General features: G+C 38.4%; 1 protein-coding gene across 2 annotated transcripts in view; it reads left to right on the forward strand.

The window, feature by feature from the left end:
- Nucleotides 1-26,858, forward strand: part of POU2F1 (POU class 2 homeobox 1) — a 98,818-nt gene that overhangs the window by 57,019 nt on the left and 14,941 nt on the right. The window contains exons 2-7 of one of the 2 annotated variants that reach the window (XM_057389964.1): nt 1,157-1,222; nt 7,811-7,911; nt 10,745-10,798; nt 12,408-12,527; nt 14,166-14,345; nt 20,167-20,293. In XM_057389964.1, the coding sequence (XP_057245947.1) occupies nt 1,157-1,222; nt 7,811-7,911; nt 10,745-10,798; nt 12,408-12,527; nt 14,166-14,345; nt 20,167-20,293 (648 nt within the window). The remainder of the gene's footprint in view (nt 1-1,156; nt 1,223-7,810; nt 7,912-10,744; nt 10,799-12,407; nt 12,528-14,165; nt 14,346-20,166; nt 20,294-26,858) is intronic. The other variant, XM_057389965.1, reaches the window with a different exon arrangement.

Genomic DNA, 26,858 nt, shown 5'->3' on the forward strand with positions numbered 1-26,858 from the left:
CTGGCAGTAGCAGGTGATGGTGGCCATAGTCCATCTTCTCATTTCCAGCTTTCRTGGCCCTCCAAGCACTGGGGTGTATGGGCATTCTTGGAACTGTCTGGGGGAAAGATGCAGCACAGTTAATGCTGCTCCTGTATTCTTCTTCAGCCCAGTGTTATTGTGGAAATCACTGCTTTGATGAAAGTACATGACAGAGGTAACCTTTTAAGCACCTAGCAAGAGAATATCCTGGAGTAAAGGGTTCATTTTAAGCTCACTGAACTTGCTTTTAGCTCATTATGGGAATGGAAGAGCGTGCTTAAGGATTTGCTTACACTTCATTTTATGAGCTGTTCTGTCTTGAGATTCTTTTTGTAATTTTGGTTTGTGATAATGTGGCACACTGGGGTCGGTGGCAGGGAATGAAGAGGTAATAAGCTGGAAAGCTGATGCTGTACACAGAACATCTGTATAGATTCCTATATAAGGAAAGTATATTCTCTGTCTGCCATCTGGAGAGGCCCTCTGCATTGCACTGTATTCAGCTGACAGGCTTTGAAACCAGGAACAGACTTTTCAATAGATTCATCCAGAGGGAGAAAAAAGGAATTATTTTATATTTGTATGGTTTTGCATGAATATATAGGAAATATAAAATAACTTCATGTCAGTGACATTCCAGTAAAATAGAAATGCCGTATTAGAAAAATGGCATCCATTATAAAGACTGAATTTCCTTTCTTTTATAGGGGTGGGGCAGGGGGAGCAAACACAAAAATAATGTAGGCCATGATGGTCAGACATAATGTTTTTGAATCTTGATGTAGCCATTGTTCCTTCCTCCCCCCTCCTTTTTTTCTTCTATGACTTTCATTGTATTGAAAATTAAGTTCCTACCTATCATTGCCCTCCAGCATGCTGTCTTTTATTCCCTTAATGCCACGTTTTCACATATGGGAATAATGTCATAGAAAATTTTGAAATTGTATTTATCTGGAAGATTCAGTATTGTGTTCTGCTTTTGGTTGTTCTTTTTTTTTTGTGTGTGTTATAATCTGAATTAGGGTAAAGTACATAGCAAATTTCTGCTGTTCTCTACTTCCCTTGAATAAAAAGGATGAATAAATTTGGGGATTTTTTGCTGTATTGTTTTATCTTTCTTTCTGTTTTAATGCAGACTCAAGAATGAACAATCCGTCAGAAACCAGTAAACCATCGATGGAGAGTGGGGACGGGAACACAGGTAAGAAATGATCAATTGGTGCACAGGTGTTTTCTGGTGTAATTGAATGGATATTAAAAACAAAATTTCTTTACTTATTTAGTGGGATTTAAAAACCCCACAAAACCAACCAACCAAACACCTACACCTATTGCTTTTTGAGACTTGGGAAAACTTTTGTCATTAAACCCTACTGCATGCAGGGTATTATTCATGCCTACTTTATTGGAATACCACCCACAGTTTTTATATAAGGTTTCTCTTGCCCACTTTTTCTATCTGTAGTATTTATGATACTACCAAAGCTCTGGTGGCACTAGCTCTCCATAAATAGTCTCATTTTTTCCTGGCAGAGCTTACCTTCTGCGCTTCTAACTTCACAGGTTTTTTTTGGGTTGAAATTTTCCCTGGCAGATGTGGGCCACTGCCTGATCTTGTTTCCATTTTAGACTTCATTCAAGCTGTCACAACAGTTCTCAAGAACAAGTCAAAGAGAGAAAGCATAATTTCTCAAAATTTAAAAAAAAATGTACCCAGCTTTTCTGTAATTTCTTCATGTGTTAGAAGAGAACCTTGAAATTTGGTGGGGAAGAGTAGATTTTGTGTCAGGRCCGATGTGCCTTTTGGCACATCCTTAAGATGTGACCAAATTCTAGGTCATTGAAGAAGCCTTATTGAGCCACTATAACTTAATCATGCTATCTCATGCTTTAATTCCTTTCTGGAGGTAATAYAATGTTCTTTCTGAAAGCAAGGGAAATTACAGTACTGAAAGGGAAGTAAGTAGTTTAACCTAGCTCAGAATCTTCTCTCAGCTCAGAAAAGTACTTGGGAAGAGAAAATTCTGATGAGAATGAGCTTGTTGCTTTGAGAGAAGTGTAGTTACCATGTATGATATGAATTAGTTTTCTTCCTCGTGGTTCAGTAATAAGAGTTTTGTTTTAAACGCCGGAGTTGTGATGAAATTAACACTTTAATTAGATGGATTTTTTTTTGCCAACATATGGGGTCAGTCAAAAGGAATTCTGCCTGCTTATTAATCTGTGTTTTGTTCCTGGCATCTCAGGTTTTATAATTGTTATTGTATTTTTAATAGGAGAGGTATCAATCATTTTTTTGCACATAAGTGTTTTATTATGTATTCAATGGTTTAAGATTATATAAAACATTATTTCAAAAACATATGGGCTGTAAATATTTCATGATCATAAACAGCATCAAGGGAACAATGGTTTTAAATATCCCTGTGGACTCCTTATAGCTGGRGGATGTGTGTAAACTTCTGAGAAAATTCAGACTTCCTCCGCTGTATGACCGCAGTTCCCTGCATGTGCTTTCTCCTGAGTTCATTCCCAACACATTTGCTTCAGTACAATTTCACAATTTCACCTTAACTGAGGTGGTAAGGAGGAGGATTTGTTTTATTCAAAGGTAGTCAGTCAATTATCACAGGAGCATTGCATCTCCTTCAGCAGAACTCACCTCTCTTAGGCAAATACTTCATCATTGTGATGGTGGGGGGGTCATGAGATAAAATGGATGGATTGTAAAGCTGCAGGTAGGTCCTCTCATGTTAAAAGGGGATACAATGTCTGTATTTTTTATGCTCCATTATTAGAGCTAGTTATTGCAAAAGTTTGCCTGACTGGTGTTTGAACTTCTGGAATATTGCTGCCTTAGTTTAAATGTTTCCAGTCTTTCCTTCCAGTTTTGTACCCTGATTTTTAAAATTATGTGAACTAAAGTAATCTAAAATTTCTGTGCACTCTTTGTTCTGTAGTCATTGCTTTGTTTTTAGATATAGTGCTCATAAACCRCTAGAGATAGTGATTGATGGCAGTTGTGATGTTCTTTGGGAGCTCAAGCATCAGTTGTATTAGTCAACCTGGCAGATGTTAGGCTCTGAAAGGAATACTCGCAGAATGTAATTTTAGGCTTCTGATCAGGGTACTTAGGTTATGGTTCTGGGCTCAGTGCATATTTGAGTGAAAAGAAGTCAGCTTTCAGCTCAGATCCTGAGGAACTGGAAGTGCCATTGATTTTCTGTCAGTGCCTGTGCTCCCCAGATAATGCGTGATGATGATTTTTATAAACACTCAGAGTTCTCATTTTTGTAACTTTGTGTAACTGTCTATTTTCCAGTGACATTTGTAAATCACTTGAGTCTGTTGTGTAAACACTAATAGTCTATCTTTTAAACCTCCGTGGATATTTGTTTGGGTCATTCCTGTTTTAAACTGTAGTAAGATAATGTGACTTGAAAATGTTAAGAGAAATTACTGTAGGGCATGAATTTACATTTGGCAGAGCTAATGTTCTCAGGAAAAAACCAACACTTACCCCTGRTTAAAGATGGCAACATCAGTAGTTCTCTGAGCTATCAGCTAAGTTTCATGGGAGTTAACAAACTAGGGTTTTGTATTTCRAGCTCTGACTATTTAGGATGCATCGTAAAGTCCCCTGAATATATTAGTCACAATACAGTGCCTGTGATATGTTATGACTTGAAATTTTTTATGTTAACTGGACTTTCCTTTTAAGCATCTGAAAAACTAAACCATGTTTCTGAACAATTAAAAACAACAACCAAAGCATGTGAATACAGGAGCTGTTGGATGGCTGTTTCGTTAAAAACATGGACTGACCAACTGGATTGACCAACTGGTCATCAGTACTGCAGAGTTACACAAATCTTTCCCAGCCTTCAGTTGTGGGCAGACAGACGACTTAGTATCTGCTGGAGAAAGAAGTAAGAATGTCTTACAGTAAATGGATAGCCCTTTTGATCTACTTTTTATAGGCASCACAATATTTTCCAAAGCATCTCAACTCTTTTGTTTGTTTAATACGGCTTCTCTTTTAAGAGCTGTGTGAATGCAGAACTGTGAAAGCCAAGGTTATAATGATTATGGAAACTGTACTRTTCTGACATGAATTGACATAGTAGCAAAATAATAGTTTTTTTAAGTGTAGTATTTGGAAGGATTCTAAGGATTCTTGTTTGCATTGCTTCATTTCCAAAGATTGATTTTCCAGTTTCCATAAGAAATGTATAGGAGAGAGTGGGAGAGGGACCATGAAATACTTAGGCAAATACCAATGCTAAACTTGTTAATAGGAAATATGGACAGGGAAACAACAATTTCTGAGTATTGGKGSTATCTCTCTCTCTTTCAAGAGAGAGGGAGAGAGAGAGTGACCCGGGAAAATGTACTGGTGGTGCTGGGAGATGTTTCTCAGAGCACAGCACAGATACCCAGTCCAGCTAGTTTTGAAATCTTCCTTCTCCTTGGCTGCCTTCCCTTCCTGAGTTCCTTCTTGCGCCTTACTCCACATCTCCCCCAGATCTGAAGTTCCTCACTCCTCTTCCTTTCTAATGCAGTTTGCAAACTKAGGCTGAAGTCTGATGATTATGATTGAATTTTGGGAGTAAGTTGTTCTTCTGACTGCAGGTGCAGTGTTACCTTGCCTGCTCCTCTTTGTCATGCCTTAACCCTCTGCAGGTCCAATTCCATGGTGGTATAAACTAATCCATGGTCAGTACATAGTGTTCTGTTCCTTTCCCTGCAGTARCACTGTCTTAGTCTTCATCCAAACCAGCTCTGTGAAGTAGCTGAGCACATGGTTGAATTTATGCCAGAATTTAAACACGCTTGTATTACATTGGACCTCGACTGTAAGGGTGAAATTTCATCCTACAGCTTGCTGGGGGWAGAGCAGCCAAACCAAAACAAGCTGCTTTATGAACTGCCAGAAGGGGCAGGACAGGGACAGTGGAGCTGGAACCAAGGATAAAGGAGAGATGAGAGATGGAGAGTTCACACTCTTTGGGTGTTTTTGCTGTTAGTGAGATCTAGCACTTGGTCACCTCTAGCAGTTAAGGAAGCTGGGATGAAGATGGAAAATACATGAATRCTTGGGATTGTTAAAATCACARTACTTGTGATTGCATCTGCCACATTTGTTAATCATCACAGGGTTTTGGATTTAACTCTTACCTTGAGCTACAGTGGCATTCAAATCCTTTCATGTCTTTGCAATGTGCTGACCTTCTGCTTCTGAGAGCTTCATTTTCCAGCTCCTTATCAGATTCCTTGGATTCCATGGGAGTGGTGTCACATCCTTCTGAGCACCTTAACAGCAAGGCCTCTCATATACTGGACTCACTTCATTTTCCTTGTTTTTCTTCAAAAGGCACAGGCATCCTATGATAAATGCAAGCACCCAGGGTAGCATTCCTTCCAAAATAGTCTGTGTCTAGAGGRGAAGGAACATAGTGCTTCCAGAGAAAGTTTAAGATGCAAGTAGAACACGTGTGGTGTGAATTATTTTGCTCTGGGTTTGGTTTTGTGAGGCCTGGGGAAAAGGTGTTGGTGTCTTTCAAGATTGAATTAAAAAATGTTGTTTTCTCTCAGTGCCTATCTAAGTTGGTTTTTTAGGCCCATGGAGATTTTAAGCTCAGTCCTGGAGCTTGTTTTGTTCAAAGCTACTGCCTAGGAGGCTTGTTTGAGAATTCCATATTAAGAGTCAGCAGAACTGCTAACTGGAGCATTTCTTCTGCACACATGCACAGTAGTGCTCTTTTAATATGATATCATGATTTTTTGAGGCTCTTTTTGGAAGACGGTTAACTGAGYAGCTTTACCTGTTTACCTGAGGTGAGGCTTCCAGCTGGTCCTCTYAGAAACAGATAATTTTTTTAACCCCCACAATGGGGGGTGGAATGGAGTATTGCCAGTAATGGAATGAGGAGTATTTGCCTTGCAGGTTTTCTTATCTGTTTTTTTTTTTTTTCATACGTGGGAGTTCCTGACCATAGGTTGAAAAATAATTCAAAGCCTTTGCTTAAATGAGGAGGTGGTAGCTTGTTTTCTTTGAATTACACTAGCTATTTGTCCAGAGTTACTTTTATATATTTACCCAATTACTTTTCCATTCCCTTTGGATTTCTTCATGGAGAGAATTCTGAAGTTTACTGGAAAGAATGAAAATAGATGAGATTCTTCTGGTTCTTTTCACCAGAMCTTCTTATGAACCATTCTTTGGAGAAAGGCAGAGTTGCATTCCTAAAAGATCAATTCAGACCAGTGAGAGTCCTTACATTCCCTTTGAATTGGAATTTTAGACTGATTAAGCAAAATAATTTGATATATTTAAAATTGGAGTATTTTTAACATGTCTGTGTATCTTTGGCTGCCTGTATGTCCCTTAAGTTTGTAAACCTTGGCCCAAACCATGGAATTGAAAACTTGAGAATTGACCAACTCTTCCCCCACAGAACCTCCACCAGGTGGCCTTTAGGTATAACCTTACATGTATATTAGAAAGATTTATATTGTGTCTGTATTTAATTGAACAGTGTTTCAGTCTTTGGAAACATTACCTGTGACAGCTGTTTGTAGATCAAAATAGCAGTGTAAAATATTGGATAGTCTGTTTTACTAATCACATTTTATGCTTGCTTGCTTTTGCTGATGTTTCTAAGGAATAGCAACCACCTGTTGTTGTTTAACAACTGTGACTCTTTTGCTTAGTGGATAACCTAGATTTTTATATCAAAGAATGTAGATGATGGAATTTTGAAGTAGGAGTTACTATGCACAGGCACTGAACAAAATCTGATTGTCATAACAAGTAAACATGCAAGTGTAAAGCTGGTTTTCCTTCATTTCAGTCACACAGTTTTAAAGATTGCATCATCTGTTCTAGAAATTCCCTGCAGCCTGACAGGCGCGGAGTCTTCTTCCTGTTGTTAGCCACTGAGGGTAATAACAACACAAAAAAACACTTGTTTGTTAATTTTTCTTTTTCTTCTCACACCTAGATTATTTTGGAATAGTTTGGGGGTTTTCATGTCTTCCGAGCTTTTAGGAAAAGACTGCAAAAATGTAGGAAAATAACCAATTTTTGGTTGTATGAAAGTAAGTGAAAGCAGAAGCAAGCTCAGGCAGTTGTCTTATCTTTAAATTTTAATGGATATGTAGAGGTACCTTTTATTGACAGAGTAGAACTGTGGTCCATAATRGCTGTCTATATATGGGACTTCTGTTTTCATCAAGTATTGTTTACCTGTCTCTAAGCAAAGGTGACTTTTATATGCATCTTGCTGTTGGCACTTMGTGAACTCAGAGATAGTCTTCAGCTGCTGGGTAGAGGGGGCATGGAAGAATGGAAACACAGTTTAATCACAATACCAATCACAGTATCCATTTGGTTCTCAAATCATGTAGAGAGTGATGGGGTAATAGTGTACACAGAATTATAGTTCATAGATTTATTTAGTTTGGAAAAAACCTTTAAGATCATCAAGTACAACTGTTAATGCCCCCATGAAACCATGTCCATGAGTGCCATGTCTACACATCTTTTAAATATCTTCAAAGTACACAGAACAGATGACAGCAACTAAAGAAAAAATTAAGTTGATTTTGTTCAGCTGACAAATGCTCTATTACAGAAGCCTGGACACTGCTTCCTCAGCCCTCTTTTACAAAAAAGTCAATTACTCTCTGAGTATTTTCTAACTACTGTATTGTACTTTGAGTATTAATTGTTATTTCACTTCTTTAAAGTAGTAATTARTAGTTTTCAATGTCTGTCTCTCTGCAGGCACGCAAACAAATGGCCTGGACTTTCAAAAGCAGCCTGTGCCTGTCGGAGGAGCAATCTCTACAGCCCAGGCCCAGGCCTTCCTTGGGCACCTTCATCAGGTAAGAGAAGACCTCTTTCAACTGGGAAGACTCAGGGAGTCCCTGAGCTGTGAATGCAGCTGCCCTGGTGTGTTCCATCTTCTCTCTCTGTGAATGATGGGTAATCATTTGTTAGAACATAAATATGGGAAGACCACCTGGTTCAAGAATGTGGATGGGAAAAGGTTCTGATCACGGCACTCATTGCATCAGGTTGTAGAATATATCAAGATAGGATGAGACCTCTTTGGGAGAACTACAAATCACATTTTTGGGGACTTGAGAATGCTTAAATTTTGTGGTGTGTTTTGGAAGTGGTTTTTTTTTTTATTATTTTGTTGTTGTTTTAACTTTATAGACATGCCAAGATGAAAGGCAAGACAAAATTTGGATTTTTTTAGGAAAGGATTGTATTGGCCCGATGGCTGCCAAGGTTCCAAAATTGTCAGTATTCACTCTTACACATTAACTGGGAAGAAAGTTGATTGTACTTACTAAGCATATATGGTTTGTGAGGTTTTCTTTTTTTACAAAAAAGTTATTTCAGTGACCTGTTTGTCAGATGATATTCAGACTTCTAATACTRTCCCTCTGTTCTGCTGCTGCTGTGTTTAGGGAATCAAAGCTGCACTTCAGATGCAGGCTGAAGCAAAATGGGGCATCCCTAGGTGAAGAGAAGTATAAGGGGCATTTTTTTGTAGTTTTTTTATCTGTTCGCACTTGATGTATGAAAACAAATGTCCTAATTTCTTTCCCTTCCTCTGCACCAAGTTTAAACTTTAAAATACTGTACCTAATTGGATGACCTTGAATGTTTGAGGTCTGAGGTTGCACAGTTATTGTGGTATAATTGAAGTACTGAAGCTTTTATGCCCTCTTTTTAAGAGCTCTGAACTGCCGTTTTATTGTATAGAACATTCCACATGTCTTGTCACATAATTGCAATTTTCCTAGCAGATTGGTTTATATAGGACCTAGGGAGTGCCAGTGTTTGAATTTGCTGAACCAATAGGCTGTTGCGGGCTGCCTTTATGTGGAGAGAAGCTGCCTAGTTTTCATGGGTTGCCAGTATGTGTTTAACATGGAGACAGACACAGCTGTTCTGCAGAATTCTGTGTGTTTGTTTTAGTCTTCGTTTTGTTACATAGATTGACCTGGGACAGTAATTGGCGTTAGCACWGTGCTTTTGGATTTTCCTGCTTTGAAAATGTATTTATTTAAACAGTTGTCAAGATCTTTATAACTTCATGTTTGATAAAGTGTGATTCATTTCTTGAAACTAGTTCAAAGGAAGAGCTCAGGTATTCTTTTATTCACCTGCAGGTGTGTGGGATTCTATTATCAAACTGTTCTCTGCTGGTGAGGCTGCTGTTAGTGGGGTGTTATTCAACCTTAACACACTGTGCTTTGCTCTAGACTAATGCAAAATACTAGGCTGTAGACAGCATTCAGGTACAGTTTAATTTTTAACTTGGAAATTTTGGTTGTTGGTGGATGGGATATCCAAATTGCAGTCACAGAGATTTTCAGGAATAATGCTGACTGTATCTGATGAATATACATTTGTAGTCTTTTATGTGGTGTTTGTGTAATTTTAACGTATTGAGTATATCTTTTGGATGGCARGGTGGTGTTATTTGGGTTATTCTCTGCTGTTGATCCATGTTRGAATCATAGATTACATCAGCTGTAAAAACTATATTTTGCTTCTGAGGAGAAGGGGCTTTTCTGGGAGTGTATGCTTAGATRTAGGGCATGCTTAGTATGTCTAGTACCTTCATCTAAAGCAGTAGGAAATATTTCCAAGGTGACTTTTCCAAGGTTGCCTGTTCAAAATAATTCAGTTAYTAATTTCATGTACTGCAACTTTTCCTGTGCTTGAAAATATGTGGACTCTTTATGTGGGGACATCATCTAGAGGCAAGATTCTACATTTTGCTTTGCTTTATTGTACCCTTACATGTCACCTGSTTTTCAAACAAGCAGTGGTTTTCAAACGTGGCCAGAGATGGAATTCTCTACAGGCTGTTACTCTGACCTTTGAAAGTGTTGGTAATTAATTACATAGCATTCCTTCTTTATAACTAGGGGTGCTGGTAGAAACAAGGCGAGACTGATGAAAATGGGTTTCAGTAAATGAAAATATAGCATTTTTTTGTACTGAGGAAATCCTTATTAGAGATAAAAAGCACTCCACAAATCTCACTTTCTGAAGCATCCATTTTTTCTTGCTGCTCACCCACAAGACCTTCTCTGGGCCTGTTAATCACAAACATTGAATTCAAGTTTTGAGTATACCTGAATCAATACAGCCTTTGTAAAGTGTCTCCGGTCCTCTGTGTTGAGATCTCCTTTTCAGTGGCTGAGGGCTGCAAATACTTGAATGTGTTAATTTGAGGGAGAGTGGTTAYGCTCTGGGTTCTGTGCTGTGCACGTACTTGCTCCTATGAGAAAGCCGGTGAGTGCAGTGTTGGGGTAAGACCCATTCTGAAATGTGAGTAGGGTGATGATGAGTACAGCTCAATGCCCTGCCCTGAAGCCTGCATTTTCCAACAGGAATAGGACTAGTTAGCCTGTCCACCCTCAGTATGCTGTTTCAATTCCATCCATATTAATATCTGGGTTCTTAGGCAGTGATACCTTCAGCCAGAGGTAGACAGATAACACTGTGGAAGAGTCTTGCAGATCTTTTTCATCCTGGAGCACAATCCCTGTTCCACAGATTCAGGTGTTGGAAGGGCATTCATTGTTCTTGGGGTTTTTGTTGGGATGTGGGTGGGGAGATTGTTCTTTTTACATTGTTAGTTTTCTGTGGATTCTACATTATTTCATTTCCATTTTTGCACTGTTGTAGGTCCAGCTCGCTGGAACAAGTTTACAGGCTGCTGCTCAGTCCTTAAATGTACAGGTAAAGACAGTTACCTTCTGCTGCTCATCCTTCTCTCATCCCAAAAAGCATCAGTAGAGATAGTTCTTAACCTGTGATATATTACTCTGTTTTTTCAGTCTGACTGGTTTTGCAAGTGATAGGTATGAAGGGATAATACTTCTACACATTCAGGCTTTGGAGTTGTTTAAAACGTGCAGTGATCATAACATAATGCTGGATTTTAGTCAGGTGTGTTATCATGAAAACCATAAAACTCCAGGAATATTTCATGTTCTTCTGTTTATTAACTGATTTTAGACACATAGTATTATTTTGCAATTTATCTTCTGGTAACTGAAAATAGGAATATAATGTAACATTAACGGTGTAATGTGGCTAGTTTGGATTGCTTGTGTATATAACACACAGCGATTTCAAAGTAAGTCAGAGTAATTGTTGTTTAATAATGTACGTGAGACAACAAAGCTTTCAAACTTTTCTGTGATGCTGAACACTTCAGTTTATCTGTTAACATTCGACTTCCTCTCTGTACTATATTAAGGGGCAAGGGATGCAGTTTTATTGAAAACGGGTTTCAGTATTGCTTGTTATTAAAGAATGTAGGTAGTGCATTACATGAAATGCAATAGAATGTGGACCCACTTATACATAATAACAATTTGGAAAGAAGAGAAGGTATAGTGACCTTCCTTTCTAAGAGGAAGGAGGCAGAAAATTGCCTTGGTTGCCATGGTAAACTTCCATCCCTGAGAGAGATGTTGGCAAACAGGCTGTATCTCCAGTGCAGAATGTTTACAGTCCTGCGCTGTAATTATCGCTCAATGACTGGCAGAATTAATCAGAGCCTTTATGTTAATTAGCCTGCTCTGCAGTCCCCAAAACAGGTGGTGGAAAATATGCAAATCTATGCAGAATTGTAATGTTCTGCATAACCAGTTTTAATTATCATAAAACTCTCTCTCCCTCTTCATGCACTTGCATTTCCTCCCTCACGTCTTCACAATTYCTTCTGTTTAAAAAAACAAATAACCAAACCACAAAAAAAGAAATCAAAATAAACCTGAATCTTTTAAAAAAAGCATTATTCAATAAAATAAATGCTTTGAGTATATATTACATAGCACTGTATATATTACATATTTTGCTGTAGGTAGAGAAACCTATGAGGATTTTTCAAAAAGGTTCTGTACAAGCCAACAGTACGATGACTTAGAGGTACTGGATGGAGACAGAGAAAATGGAAACACAATCTCCTTTCCCTGGTTCCATTGTTCAGGATTTTAGGCAATGAATAATTTTAACAACCTTCTTTTTCTCTATGGTGAAAGGTAGCAGCAACTTGAGTTGCATGGCATAAAATGAAATGAGAYCTGGAAATAACGTCAGAGAGTTACGGGAGACCCGAGAGTCTCTTTGTTTTGTTTAAACTGCATTACCTACAGACGTGTTTGAGCAATCGTAGCTGAGATGGTGGGCACACAGAGCCATTGCTTAAACACACTCTTAAAATAAACCCAAGGGCTTTTTGTATGCAGATGAAAGATTTTTATTGTGCAGTGTTGAGATAGCAGTGTTACACATTAACATCTGTTTTACACTATAAAGAGTTGTATTTTTTTTTGACTAGTCTAAATCTAATGAAGAATCTGGGGACTCTCAGCAGCCAAGCCAGCCTTCCCAGCAGCCTTCAGTGCAGGCGGCCATACCCCAGACCCAGCTCATGCTGGCCGGAGGACAGATCACCGGGGTAAGAGTTACCCAGGGATGCTGCAGTCCCACACAGCTGTCACTGAGGGGCACTGCACTTTCCTTTAATGTAGGCAGGAACTTCAGTGAAAGAGGCAGCAGAAAGTATTTTCCTAGAAAAATAAGCTGATTGTAATATTTGAGGTTTGTTGCAAAGTATTTGCTTCCAAACAACAACAAAGAATTCTCTCTCTGTTCTCAGTGTCCRTCTTGACTCTGCAATGAAGTTAAAATCTATCATACAGAGGAATTTTCTTTTATTTCAAGATTAATATGAGGCTTAGGTTAATAAGACTAAATCGTATAGCTGCCTGAAGAACAAAAATTATGGGAATTGTTAATTCTTCCTCTTCTCACATTTCTTTTTAAGTAACTCTATTAGTACTTTCCTTAAGCCTGTTCAACCCTTTTGTTTTAACCTACTGATTTGGGGGGGTTTTTAATTGCAAAGCTTTGGGAGTAAATATGGGATAATTGTTGTTTTAGACTTTCTGGTGTTTCTGGATTGTAAAAGCTTTCAATCATTTAAAAAAAGAGCAAGTTTTGTGAATGGGCTAGTTAAAGAATTTGCTTCCACATAATCAGCTTTGCTGTATGTTTGTGTGTTAATCAGCTTAGGGTCATTGCTCCGACAGTATATTTATGATTTCAAGTGTTAGGTTAGATCGTCCTTACACTTGCGTGAAATTACTTCTTAATCTCAGGCTCAATTGTTAAATCTTCTCTTTTGGTAGTATGTAAATAAATATCCTATTTAGTTTTCAGTTAAGCATTGGAAAGCTTTAAAAGTGAGACTGTTTCGATATGTTGTTAAAACCTGGCATATTTTCTTATTTTTTTTCCATTCTCAAAAAATACTGGGTTATTTTTTTTTTTAAATTCATGATTGTCTGCTGTAGTGAAACATTCAAAACTCTAGGCCTGTGCAGATACGGGTTGTAGTAAATATGGGCATCAAGATTCATTTACATGTAAAGGAGAGACTGCTGCCACCTGTTCCACAGAGATAATGCGTGTTTGGGAAAGTGAAGGGATGTAAAGTTGCCAACTCTATTCTATTTAAAAAAAAAAAAAAAAAAAGCAGATGGGGAGACTTGGAGAGAAACAAATGGAGCTCATGTTCTTTACTTATATCTTAGGGCATAATGGAAATGATGGAATATGGCAGGGATTCATGCTAATGTGAAGCAGCTGGGGTGTTATCAGTTTGTTCAGTAGCCATAGCCAGCATTCCTGCTTCACATTCATCTGGCTAATCACTTGCTGTTCTGCTGGGTGTAAATTTCCTTTCAAATCCTGGCAATACTGATTCTTTTCTTTTGCTTGCTACTTAATTACTTTTCCCCTGAAACTCCTGGTAGAGTTGTGAAGAAAACTTAGGAGTAAAGTTAGGTTCTGTAGGTTCCACTAAGGGCAAATGTTGGCGTTTGTGCAATTTGGTTTGTGTTAGGCCTGTGGTAGGTTTGTTCCCACATTGTTTAGTAGCCAGTGTCTTTCCTTAAGGCCAGAGGCTTTGGCCAGTTAATGGAATGGTCCTAGGATTGCCTGGTTAATGTAACTAGTACTGAGCTATCTAATGACTTTATAGCTGAAGTGGCTCTTCCCATTATTAATGGCTGTGTTTTCTAATTGTTTATAGCTCACGTTGACGCCAGCCCAGCAACAGTTATTGCTCCAACAGGCGCAGGCCCAGTTGCTGGCGGCTGCAGTGCAGCACTCAGCCAGTCAGCAGCACAGCGCTGCTGGTGCCACCATCTCGGCCTCTGCTGCGACGCCGATGACGCAGATCCCTCTATCTCAGCCAATACAGATTGCACAGGTGAGCCTTGAGGCTTGAGAGGGTGGAAAACAAAAGAGGTTTGACTGATTGCACCATTCGAATAAAATTTGTTGTTCCTCACTCAGTGAGTTTCTAGAGTCCTCGGGTTTTGTTASTCTCTCCTCACGCATCTTTGGATGATGAGGTTTGATAGTCTTAGCAAGGAATGTGTGCCAGCTGCTCCTCAGTTCCACTGGGTTTCCGAGTTTGTACCAGAATCTGAGCAGATGCTGTGTTTTCTGAATTTTCCTCCTTGTAGTTAGCTTAAGGAAGGGAAAAAAAAGGGTATGGAAAGATGCCCATAGAAATTGCACTTGTTGAGACCTGTATGGATGGGAAGTGATGCCTGTGTATCACAAAGGATGCTTGTCAGACCCAAATTGTGCTTGTTAGAAACAAAATTGTGGAGCTGAAGAGTGGCAGTTTGAGCCATTTGTGTGCTATTTGGGCTTAGTGTTTAATGCTCAGAGTTCAGGGACAAAGAATGGACACTCCTGTGTGTCTGKAGAAAAGTTTGGAGACTGAGTCTGGTGTTGTAATCTGTCCAGTTTCATGGTCTGGTACTGAAGGTTTGTTAATTCTGAGGAACTGCTTGCCATGGATGTTCTGCTTGCTAGAAGCAGTAAGGGTCCTCCTGGCTCTTCCAGGGTTGGCTTCTTTCAGTGTGGAGATTGCAGTGCCACTGTCTCTGCTTAGTGTATGTAGTGTGGAAAATCCTTAGACTTGTGAACAAGGGTAGTCAAATGTGCAAATTGGACATAATGAGTGGTGCTACAGAAGGTGATTGTCTTACTCATGCTGAAGTCCATCTTTCCATAGATTAAGGTTCTTGGTGCTTAAGATCAGTTTGATTAGTCTGGCTTTGCAAAGTGTGTGGGTATGTAATCTTCAAAGTTGCTGCTTCTTAGAGCGAGCAGGTTCTTTAAGACTGACTGATGCTTTCTGCTCAGGCTATTTTCTCTTCTATTCAGCCAGGATGAAGTGTCTAAAAAGTTAACAGGAGGTCTTAATTAAGGACAAGAATGGAAATGTTGCAATTGTCTGTGAAGTCTATCGGTGAAATGTGTAATCCTTTACTGTGCTGGTCCCCTAGCTGAATAACAACCTGGCTGTGCTATCAGGTTTTCATTAGCTGAAGTGATGAACTTTTGTGGTGTTGATCTAGAAGTTCTGACCTCTCTGGCTGTCCTTAGAGAGGCCAGAGTGGTGCYATCCCATGTTTAAAAGGCCAGTGCTGCCCACAGATTGCTCCCACTGAGCCTCTTGTTGCACTGTGACAAGTCACGTCACCAAATAACGCCTGCTTTAGAAAAGGATTCCACTTCACTGGCATGATGTGGAGATGACTGAAGGATGTAGCATTCAGGAAAACTTGTAATTCTCAACATCATCTCTTAATTTTGTTAAAACTGTCTGGAGGCAATAATACAGACAACTTTCAAGAGGGTGGGGAATGTCCTTATCAAAGAAGTTGATGGTTATAGGTTTAACATCTTCCCATGTATCTGTCACAGAATTCCCATTTGATGGGATGCAAGGTTTTTAATCTAAATGTAAGCAATCCAATGTAAGCAGGCCTCCTGTCTTTCCGGTGTGCAGTTTAAGATAGTGAGGTCTGCTTCACTGAAGTATGGTGCACTAAAATTTCATCTTAACAAAATCTGTACCTTGAAGTTTCTCATCTTATGTTTGTCAAATAGACCCCCCAAAGCAGTGGATACCAATGTGATGTGTGTGATATTTGCCAAACCTGATCTCCACATCAGTGGGATCAGATGTGGAGATCTCCACATCAGATGCTCTCAAAATGTGTGAAGCATTTACAATTATTAATTTCCTACTGGCTTTTTCTCCAGAACTTAGAAAATCTTCAGGAAGGTGTTAGAGAGGAGTTAAAAAGATCAGGCACGTGCTTGTCAAATAGGAGTTTCTGAAGGGAGCGTTGTCTGATTTGTGCAYATGGTGAGCTAAAGGCTCTCTGAAAAATAGTATATGATCATGTGGCTGCTACATGCAGAAGAGATTAAACTTGTACTTGTTTTCTGATGTTTCTAATTACTTAAATGTTCGACTTTACAATTAATGTCTTTTAGGATAGGTTGTTTTGATACATAAATGAGCTTAGTTGAATCTTGTTAGCTGCTCCTTATGATGAAAGTGCAGGGCATAAACTGTGCAGGTGTTGGATATAATTTGAGATAGTTATGGAAAACATCTACCATCTAGGTTCATAGGGAGATAGCACCATACTTTTTGATCCATCTCGGCAAGGATTTGTAAGCAGTACTCAGCTTTGTTTGTGTTGCTATTGTAAACATATAGCTGATTATACAAATAGCTGAATGTTTGTTTTAATTGATGATTTTTGAATAATTGATTAACTGGCAGGTCTGTGCAGCAGGAGGATTACCATATTTATTTTAATTAACAAATTGCACAAGCATGACTTCTTTAATGTGCACTGCAATTCATGTGAGGTGTCTGCTGAAGCAGCCTGGTGAGGTGCTCATGCTGCTCTTGGGCTGCTGCTGGATTCACACTAAACAGCTGTGTATCAGCTTTTGGAGTTTTTTATAAACTTCCATGTTTTCAGGATCTATGCTCTGTATTTATATGATGTAAATCTCAAAACAACACAGATGCTTAAGTTAGTGCTGAAGCTGTAATTGGAAATAATGGCATTGAATTAGAAAATTTTCTTTTTTTTTTTTAAAAACAAAAATCTTCCTCACAGCAAGACATAGCTCTTGACAGATTATTCTGCCGAGGTAAGATTTGGATTGTTTTGATCTTTTTAAATTGCTAGGCAGCACCAGAAGACATGCATGTTTCCCTAAAAGTCTTTCTATCTCTTTCTATATGCTTGTGCTAGCACACAGATTTTAACACCAAGGAAAAAAAAGATCAGTATAGGAAAACAGTGTCATGTTGGTTCGTGTGGTTGCTGTTGGGAGATTTATTGTAATGGTATAATTAACTAAATAATAAAACTTTCCCAAGGTGGAAATAAAGTTGGATTTCAAATGCATTTGAAGGGCTGGTAGGGCTATTTAGGAGTGATTAGCCTTGGAGGTATCATTTTCATTTTGCATTGCAGAATTATATTTTTGTATTTAAACAAGACTTAGCCAACATACCATTTACCAAGGCAGATGCACAGAATAAGATTGCTTATATCAGTTATCCCTGAGGCCTCAATTTAAAAACAGTTTTCTCATATTAAAGTGTAAGAGCCTGATGATAAGAGCTGTCATGTCTTAGCTGGGTAGCCAGTGTTATGAATACTGTAGTCTTAAACAAAAAGCTCTCCTCCTTTGATCTTACAGATACACTGCCTCTGTTTCTTTGTATTTTTTCTTGCATGTAACTCCATCTCCTGTGGGGGTGCTTCAAATCATCTGAGATCGGCTTGGTCATCTGGGGCTATTTCATTTCTTTGCTTTTGGTGGGAGAGGTCCTTAACCTATCTGTTTTTCCATTGATACATTTTTCTTCTACGGTGTCTTCCCAACTCTTTCTTTTGTGTTTCTCTTTCTGCTCTTATCTGCCTCTATTTTCATCCTGCAGCCTCTCTTTATTTCCTTTTCTTCCACCCAGTGTTCACAACCTTAATCAGCTTGTCCAACTCTTTCCATTTCKGGTTTTAACTCTGCATCCAGTCCTCACATCCATTCCAGTATGAGACCCGTGTGCTGGAGGGTYGGCACAATCTGCTCAGGTAACCAGCTGAGCGTTGAAAATCAATGAATAAATGAATGGAGATCCATGTCATGTTGAGCTCAAGAAGTAAGAAGTTTTGGTAGCAGTTCTGACCAATGTGATATTAGGATATGAAGTCATAAGAAACATGGAGTTTCAGGATAAAACTGGAGCAGTTATTTCTCTCTTTTCAAGAAGGAAATTGGCCTGGATTTCATAGGAACAGTTGCATTATTTCTGAAATTTTCTGAAAGCAAACAATACTGTTGACTTTAAAACCATTTTTTTGCTCATGGGCACTTTAAAAAGTTTTACCATTCTCTTATAAAATGGAAGTTTCCATTTCTTAAAGAGCGTTGCTTGGTCAATCCATCTGGTGTCTGTCTACCATGTTATTACACTACATGCTTTGGACTTAACAGGGCTAAGTAGCCCAAGTGATTGATGTCCAGTGTCTGTAATGCAGGTTAAGTAGTCGTTTTCTTATGCCTGTCTATGGTCTSATAAATCAGTGAACTCCCTATTTTTTTCCCTCCCTTTTTGACATTCCCCACCCCTCATCACCTGAAGGAGATAGCTGCAACTTGCAAGTTACAGTTTTAATAGACCTAAAATAATGTGAGGTCATAGGTAACAGCACTGTGTAAGAAAGAAGTTCTCCTTGTCGGTCTGTCTTGACTTCTCATCACCATCTCCGCTGCTGGTGGTGAATGGCCTTTCCCATCCTCTGGCTGAGCAGGTAGTGGGAGTGCTCAGTAACTGCATCAGTCTGAGGAGCAGCTWAAGGAGCAGCTCTTGGTTTCTCTGGCTCACTTGAAGTCGATCGTATTTGGGGCTGTGTGAACATGAGCAGCTCCAAGCAGCCATACCGGGCACTGTTTTGGCACTGCTGCACCTCAGCAGCATTTGGCTGCAAACAGGTACCTGAATAAATTCCCTGAAACAGAGCTTTGTGAGAGTCTTTTTGTCTGCTTGGTTTGTCTAATGGGAGGTTGCAGGTGTGGGAATTATTCCATTCAGGCTTTTATCCACCTGCTTGGTGAGTATTTTAAAACAGGTTCTTCTCAGAAAGGTGGAAGAATCTGACACGTGTCTCTAAGTAAGTTTTCRTGGATTACCACTATTATGTTGTATCTTCACAGTGTGCTTTTTAAATTTCTGTTGCTCTTCTTATTGTCCTGTTTGGAGATGAAAAAGGCTGATTGGAGGGAACAATATTTTTAAGTAGTTTTCTATGTTTTCTTTCTCCAACTAAATGTCAAGTTGAAGCATTTTTCTTCAAAACCCAGTTTCTCAGAGATTAACATTTTACATTGAGACCAGTAATTTAATTATAGAAAATTAATAGTCCTGAATGGTTTAAATACATAAAAATAGGGTTCTAGTGTAATGCAATGTTTTGGATTATTCCTTTTAACCTTTAATCATAGTCGTATCTATTAAGCTTTTTGTAATTTGTTTCAGAACTAATCAAATATATTTAYTTATTGAGTTAGCTACTTCCTGAAATTTGAATTGAACAACCAGAGTGCAAACAAGGAATCTGTAATATTTTGCTTTCCTGTTGTTGATTCAAATGGTAATTGTAGAATGTTGTTACTAAAAATAATAGTTTCCAGCTAATTTGTTTGATTTGCAGGAGAGTTCCATTCTCAAAAAATAAGTTAGAGAGATCTGAGTGCTGATAAGTCTGATGTATTTGAAAACTCCTGCATTGTAGGGGAAGGGCGATTGATTTTTTTKKGKKTTTTTTTTTTTGGTGGTTGTTGTTTTTAAATCAGAACAGTGCCGGGCATACTTTACTGGGTTATTTAGTAAACAACTTTTGTTTGGTTTTATGAATGACAGTGAAATTCAAATTATCATTCTAAAGTATATTCAGTAGCAGGACTTCTGCTATGTTTGACATCCACTTCTATCTCAAAATGTTAGATTGTAACTAGCTAAAAGGAAATCTTATATTGGGAATTATTTCTGACTTAAATGTCTAACGCACAGCTCTTTCTTTTTCCTTTTTTTCTTTTTTTCTTTTTTTCTTTTTTTTCTTTTATTTTTTTTTCTTTTCTCTTTTTTCTTTTTTGTCTTTTTTCTCTTTTTTTTTCCCCCTTCCCATTTCCTTAAGGATTTGCAGCACTTGCAGCAGCTTCAGCAGCAGAATCTCAACCTGCAACAGTTTGTGTTGGTGCATCCAACAACCAACTTGCAGCCAGCACAGTTCATCATCTCACAAACGCCGCAGGGGCAGCAGGGTAAGTGCTCCTTGCCAGAAAAGCAAATCATGCATAGCTTTTTCAGGGGAGAAAGTGAAGCTCAAGTGGTTCATACCAATGCCCAGCCAGCTCCCAAGCAGTGATTCCCAGGCAGCTTTTCCCCCCTAGGTTTATATCCTGAGTGTGAAACCACATGGTGTGGAATATCCCTTTGGCCAGTTTGGCTCAGCTCTCCTGGCTCTGTTTCCCCCCAGTTTCTTGTGCCTCCCAGCCTGCCCACCGGTGGGTTGTGTGAGAAGCTGAAAAGTCTTTGACTCTGTAAATACTGCTTGGCAATAACTAAAATATCAGTGTGTTATCAACATTGTCCTCATCCAAAATCCAAATCACAGCACTGTACCAACTACTAAGAAAATTTAACTCTACCTCTGTCAAAACCAGGACAGAYGGGAAAAGATAACAAAAGCAAAAGTCCTTGTGGGAGTCTGGAGAAGTACTTAAGCCTAAAGAGTGTACAATGAATTTTGTCATAAACTGAAATAATAATTAACACCTTGGGAAATGAGCTGGAATGCTGGGTTTGTGTAAGAGCTCTTACAATAATATTTTGGCAGTGCACTGGGTATGACTTACATGCCAAAGACAAACAAGGCAGTGGTAGGTGGTAGTGTGTCAGAGTACTTAAGATGTTGTACTGTAGCTTTGTTCTGAGTGTGTTCAGGCTGCAATGCATCACGGTGCTGATTGCACCCCGTTTGTGGATGCCCACGGTAAACTGCATTTAGCCATGGCTTCTTACACTYATGTACTCCAATGGTCTTTTTCCCCCCTTTCTCTTCTGCATGAACTCTACTCAGTTGTTCAGGTCTGGTAATCCAAGGATTCTTGCTCAGAAGGCAAATCCTGTTATGCTTGAAGAGTCCTGCAGAGCCTGCTGTCCTATAAAGCAGCTCTTTGCACCGCATTTTCTTCTGTTCCTTTCAATTTTTTCATGCATCATTCCTTCTTACATACCATGTCTTGGATTGAACTGACTTTCCATTACACTGAAGGGCTTTTGCTGTCTGAATGCTCTCACATTTGAATAAAGAGTTAGTCAAAATTAACTTCCTTTTAATAGTACTTGATTTAGAAGAGATTTTATACAAGCGTTGGTAGGAAATGGCTAAAAGGCTATTCATGGAAGCGTTTAGTGATGTACTGTTTTCTTAAAATGAAGAAGAACTTGTGAACTTAACATATTGTAGAAGAAACCCAACCACTAAAATTTAGTTCCAGGATTCTTTAAAATAGGTGTTTGGTGGGTTTTTTTTAGTAAATTCTTTTAAGAAAACAACAAGCACAAGAGCATTGTTTTGAAAAACTCATTGGTATTGACATCTGCCTACATTTTTCAGCTAAATTCTGCTGGTTTTCTAAAATACCTCTGAAGATACTTTACAAAAAAGAAAGCTAAGAGAAGCAAATTGTGTTTATCTCCCAAAATGGGTTGTTTGCATGATAGAAAGAAAGGAAAAGGAAGGCTTTCTTGTTTTCTTAAAACCTCCTGAAGCAGAGTAAGTACTAGAGATTTTCATAGTACCTTTTCCAGAGGGCATCTCTGCAAAATTACTTCTTCACTACAATTTTAAGACCTGCATATTGCTGTCATCAGTGACGCAGTGTAGGTAGAGACATCATGTTTTACTGGTAATGTGCAGTCTGGAAAACTGAATAGCTTAAAAATGTAGGAAGATTTATATGCTGAGTTCTGACCATAGGCCATTAGTGTGTGACAACCTTCCAAACTGAAATGCTTGAATGGATCTCATTTTCTTCATGAGCACTCAATGGTAAAGCAACATGTATGTCATAATGCCCCTTATATCACTTTTTGATATGGCTTTTTTGCAGTATTTCATGGTTATTGTTAGAAGATCTCAAACAGTACATTATTATTTATGAGAAAGATTGAGAAACTGTGTAATTTTATTTTGTTATTTGCTGTTTGCAGCTGACTTTTCCATGTTGTTCTTGTTCTGTTGCTCCATTAGTYAACTTCATAAAATAATAAATATTTGGAAGAAACTAGCATAGAGTTTTCTTCAAAACCAATGGCATTCAGATTTTTTTTTTTTTGATGCTTCATTGATACTGCATGGAGTTTTATATATGTACACATTTAATAACTAAAATGAAAATTCAGWTATGTGTATAGATTATGTATTCTGGAAAAAAATTCTTGCTTTACAGACTACGCTGCGTATTTTGTGTATGCCATGTAGTCATGTAAGTGCGAAACTCTTTTTAAAATGAGAAGAGTTTTGAGGGAAATAAGTGAAGAATAGTGTCTCTAAACAAGATTGTAGAAGATGTAAACATTTGGTAAGGAAAAATGTTTTACTTGAAGAGGCAAAGGGGCACAGAGAAATGCAATCATCAGCAATCATGTTTAGATCCTTGAAGGGGTTGAACTTTATGACCTGAGATCCAACTTTAGAAAAAATTCAGCAAATTCAATACCTAAAATATTAATCAATAATCAGGGTGTTATTCTACTCTCTTTCTTTAACACACATATGATAGCTCCCAGCAGCAGATAGGAAATTTTCCCCATAAATCCACTGCCATATGTCTGATGTAGTCAGCTTCCTTTTCCACACAATTTCTGACTTTTTAGGGGCTTATATGAAACAAATTTTAAAGTTCCCATTTTTCATGGCCGGTAATTGGTAACATCATAACTGAAATAGTTTCAAGGCTCAGCAGAAATGCAGAAGATTGAATGGAAATAGAAATTTGGAACAATTTCTTATTCAGGGCAACTGTTGTTCATATTATTGTTAAAGTCACCAGCAGGAATGTAGCACCTTGTAATGTCTTTATGCCTCTTGTATCTGTTCTTGTATCTAATAGAGCTGTCTGTAGAATAATCAATTTAACATCCCTTACTACAATTAGAGCTTCTTCTTAAAAATATTACCCTCATTGGGTGACTGTTCACCTTTTTACTCATGAGGTACTGCTAATAAAAATCGTATCAGTAAAAATCTGAATGGAGAGGGGAAATGGTGCTGCATTTAATGTGAATTAATCTCGCAAACAGAAGTTGTTATGATCTAAGAAAAGGCTGTATCACTGTCATGGAGATTTAGAAATAGTACTTATAAAAAAAAWATCCAGAAAGGCAAATGTGGAAGATAAGCTACTAATTAGCTTTAAAGATTGAAACTGGGTTCTAGCTATTCTCAAATTATTCATTTTTTTTTTTATTAAAGACTGTCTTTATGATTTCCCTTTTTTTATTGTAAAGTTGTCTGGGATGATGATAGCAGACCAAATCCAGTCCTSTTTTCTTCTTTCATATGGGTTATACAGACTTTGAGACCTCACTCATCTGAAAGCMGTTGTAATGGCTTTGTCTTGCAAGCTAACTTCCAGTGAGAGGATGAACAGCTTTGACAGAGATAAAGAGTCAAGTTCTTACATTAAAAAATTCACTCTTTTGGGAGATCAGTTTGAGATGAATTATGTATTATGCTTCTGGGCCAACTTTTTAAAAATTATGCTGAAAAAGTCTGTGCTTGAATGTTTGTTTTCTCTTTTGTTTAATTTTAGATGGTAAGAACTGAACCCCAGATCAGTCCTTGGGGACTGTTGGCTGGCAGGAAGAGTTTTTTGGCTGGGACTATTACTCATGCTACTCTTAGACGTAACAGGAAAAATCCTGAATGATGATAGATATATATCTACTTTAACAATTTTAAAAAAAGCCTCTAAACTACCCTACTTTTGCATAGATCCTTATCTGCCTCCATGCWGTCATTCTTCTAGAGTGTCACATAGGTAATTTGTATGCCATATTTAATGCAATAATACCACTGGGCTCTTAAAACCCAGGGCAGAGGGTTAGGGGTATGACCTCTGTAAGGTATACAAGTACAATAGAAGCTTTTATAGGTTCAAAAAACCATATGGGTTGGAAGGGACCTCCTGAGACCAGGTAATATTGTTCAAAGGTCCAATTASAGTGGGATGTTCGGTGCCTCAACCAGTTGAATTGAGCACATCCAAAGATGGAGTTTCTGTAGCCTTTTTAAGTACCTGCCCCAGTAGTTGACTGTTTTCCTGTATATAGTTGGAGTTTTCCGTGTTCCAGTATCCCTTGCATCTCATTGCAGGGTACCCTCAAGAAGAGTCCATTTCTGTCTTTGAAGAAAGCAGTAGGATCTCACCTTAGTCTTCTCATCAGGCTGAACAAACCAGCTCCCTTACCTGCTGCAGCCTGTTAGCCGCCCTGGTGGRCCTTGGATATACAAACTCCAGGATGTCCTTGTGCTTTGTACTGGGAAACCCAAGGCTGACAGCAGGACTGCAGCTGTGGTGTCACAAGGGCCAAATGCAGGGGGAGAAGCACAGCCCTTGACCTGCTGGCTGCACTCCTGTGAGTACAGCCTAGGATGTGGTTGGCTCTTTTGAAAGGGCACACTGCCAGCTCCTGTTCATCAGACTGTCCTCCAGGACCCCCAGGACATTTTTTTGGAACTGCTTTCCAGCTGCTTTCCCCATCCCCTGATCACTGCTTCAGTCAGGTGCAGGTTGAACTGATTTATTCTGTCTCCAGTTTCTGCCTGACACACCTTGTGCCACTGTCTCTTAAATATGATTAAATTGAGTAGATTAAACATGTTCAGATTATTTTATACTGATGATTGCATGATAATTACTTCAGACCATATGAGTAAGAAAAAAAATAGGAAGAGTGTAGTCATCTTGTGCTCTTTAGCAAAATTGTTAATGCCAGAAAAACATCCTTTGGGATTTCTCTGGGGACAAAAAGTCACAAAAGGACAGCCCTAATTACTCTGATTGCAGTCATAAGACAAATCAGTAACTTGTAATCGATGGTGTTACTAGCAGACTGTAACTCAAATGTCATCACTCTCAGCTGCCTATTTTTTTGTTCCATTGTTGGTCAGCCACTCTTCAGTGACAGTGTGATGGGTTTACCCCTTTCTATTTCAAGCTGCCAGTTTAAAATTCACTGTCACTGAATGAAGGTCAAAAACTCTTCATTTAGAGGTGACTGTTCACTAATCAATATTTAGATTTGGGCAGCTAAAATAATCTTTCAAATGAACAAATATTTGCATTGTAAAAAGCACTGTGTCACTGTAGTAGGTGGCTGTCTTGGAAGTTCCTTGAGCAGCTCTGTTCCCTCGCTGTGGCTTTTCAAAAACACAGCTGGAACACGTTGATTGTGTGGTGCAAAGCAAATTTAAATTATTGTCTGTGCTGTGCTRTTATGTTGCATAAGCAGCTGGCTATATTCTCTAGGTCCTGAGCATTTTGATAGCAACACATTCTGTTTAAAATACATATTGAGCTCCTTGTTAACCAAAAATCAAGTATCAGTGTCAGAAGATAGCTCTCTGTACTTGTGTATTCCTTACTGAGGATACGTTTTCTCCTTCTTAACCATGGTAATCCCTCTTTTCATGTCTCATATGGCCTTAACCTCACWTAAAACATTCTGTTTCTCACTCAGTATTTATCACATCCTGAACTGCGTTTCCTCTACCTTTATTCTGCTAAGAGGTAGATCAGGCAGCTGATCATGTTGAGTTTAAGTGGTGTGTAGTTGGTGGTAGCATAACAGTCTCTCTGTTCTTGTCATTCCACCCTGGTTTTAGGGACTAGGTGTATTGAAGTGTAAGTTTAATTAGTCGGGTTCTCAAATTGTTTTAGTAGAAATTGATAGTCATAGCCAGGAGATACCCAAAAAATTACAGTTAATATTTTTCACAATAAAATTGAGGGATTTGACTAACTGTAGGGGTATTTATGTCAAGATTCTAGCCCTTAAAAATGTATACATTTTTKTATTAGAAATGCAAAAAAATATTGCTTCTAGTTAAAATATTTAGATGCAAGCCTGTATCTCAATTTCCTCAGAGATTTAATAAACCATGCAAAGAGTGGACTGTAAGAGAATTAATTTCTAGATTAATAGCATATTATACATGTTGGTTCTATCAGTTGCAACTGCTCTTTGATGTTGTCACCTTTTCATAGTAGMAGGGTTTTCCTATATTCAGTGTTGTGTTTATTCTATTTGTTAAAATTGAGTARTATTCTTACCTAAACTTTTATTCCRATTACTTTTCCAAAAGATTCCTGCTTTATTTGACCCAGGAGGAAGTTACCTAGCCTTGTTRTGTCTTTTGGTGTGCTCTGCTTAAGTTTGCCAGGAAGTTTCCTTCTTGTTAGGCAACCACCATAGGGTGATTTGGAGAGGAAAGAGGGTCAAGAGCCAAATTTGTGGGTTTTATTAGTATTCAGTTGTTAAATTTGAYCTCTTTGGTGCTCAGTATTTTTATATGGCTCTGCAGTTCTTGGTTTKCTGTTGGTTACCAGGAGAGGTGCATCCAAAATCTGAGTGCTGAAAAGGGCAATAAATGATTCTTCTTACAGAACTGGGGTGATTTAGATTGTTACCAACTCTTTCTGCAGAGGAGACTTAACACTTGTCMCTCTTACCCTTCTGTCACCACTTASGATCAAGGAAAATGCRAGGGAATTTTGGACTGAAAACTCCCAAACCTGAAAATATCTAYGCAGGGAT

This window comes from Malurus melanocephalus, unplaced genomic scaffold, assembly GCF_030028575.1.
Source record: "Malurus melanocephalus ecotype Western Australia unplaced genomic scaffold, MMel_1.1 scaffold_21, whole genome shotgun sequence".
Classification (NCBI taxonomy): Eukaryota; Metazoa; Chordata; class Aves; order Passeriformes; family Maluridae; genus Malurus; species Malurus melanocephalus.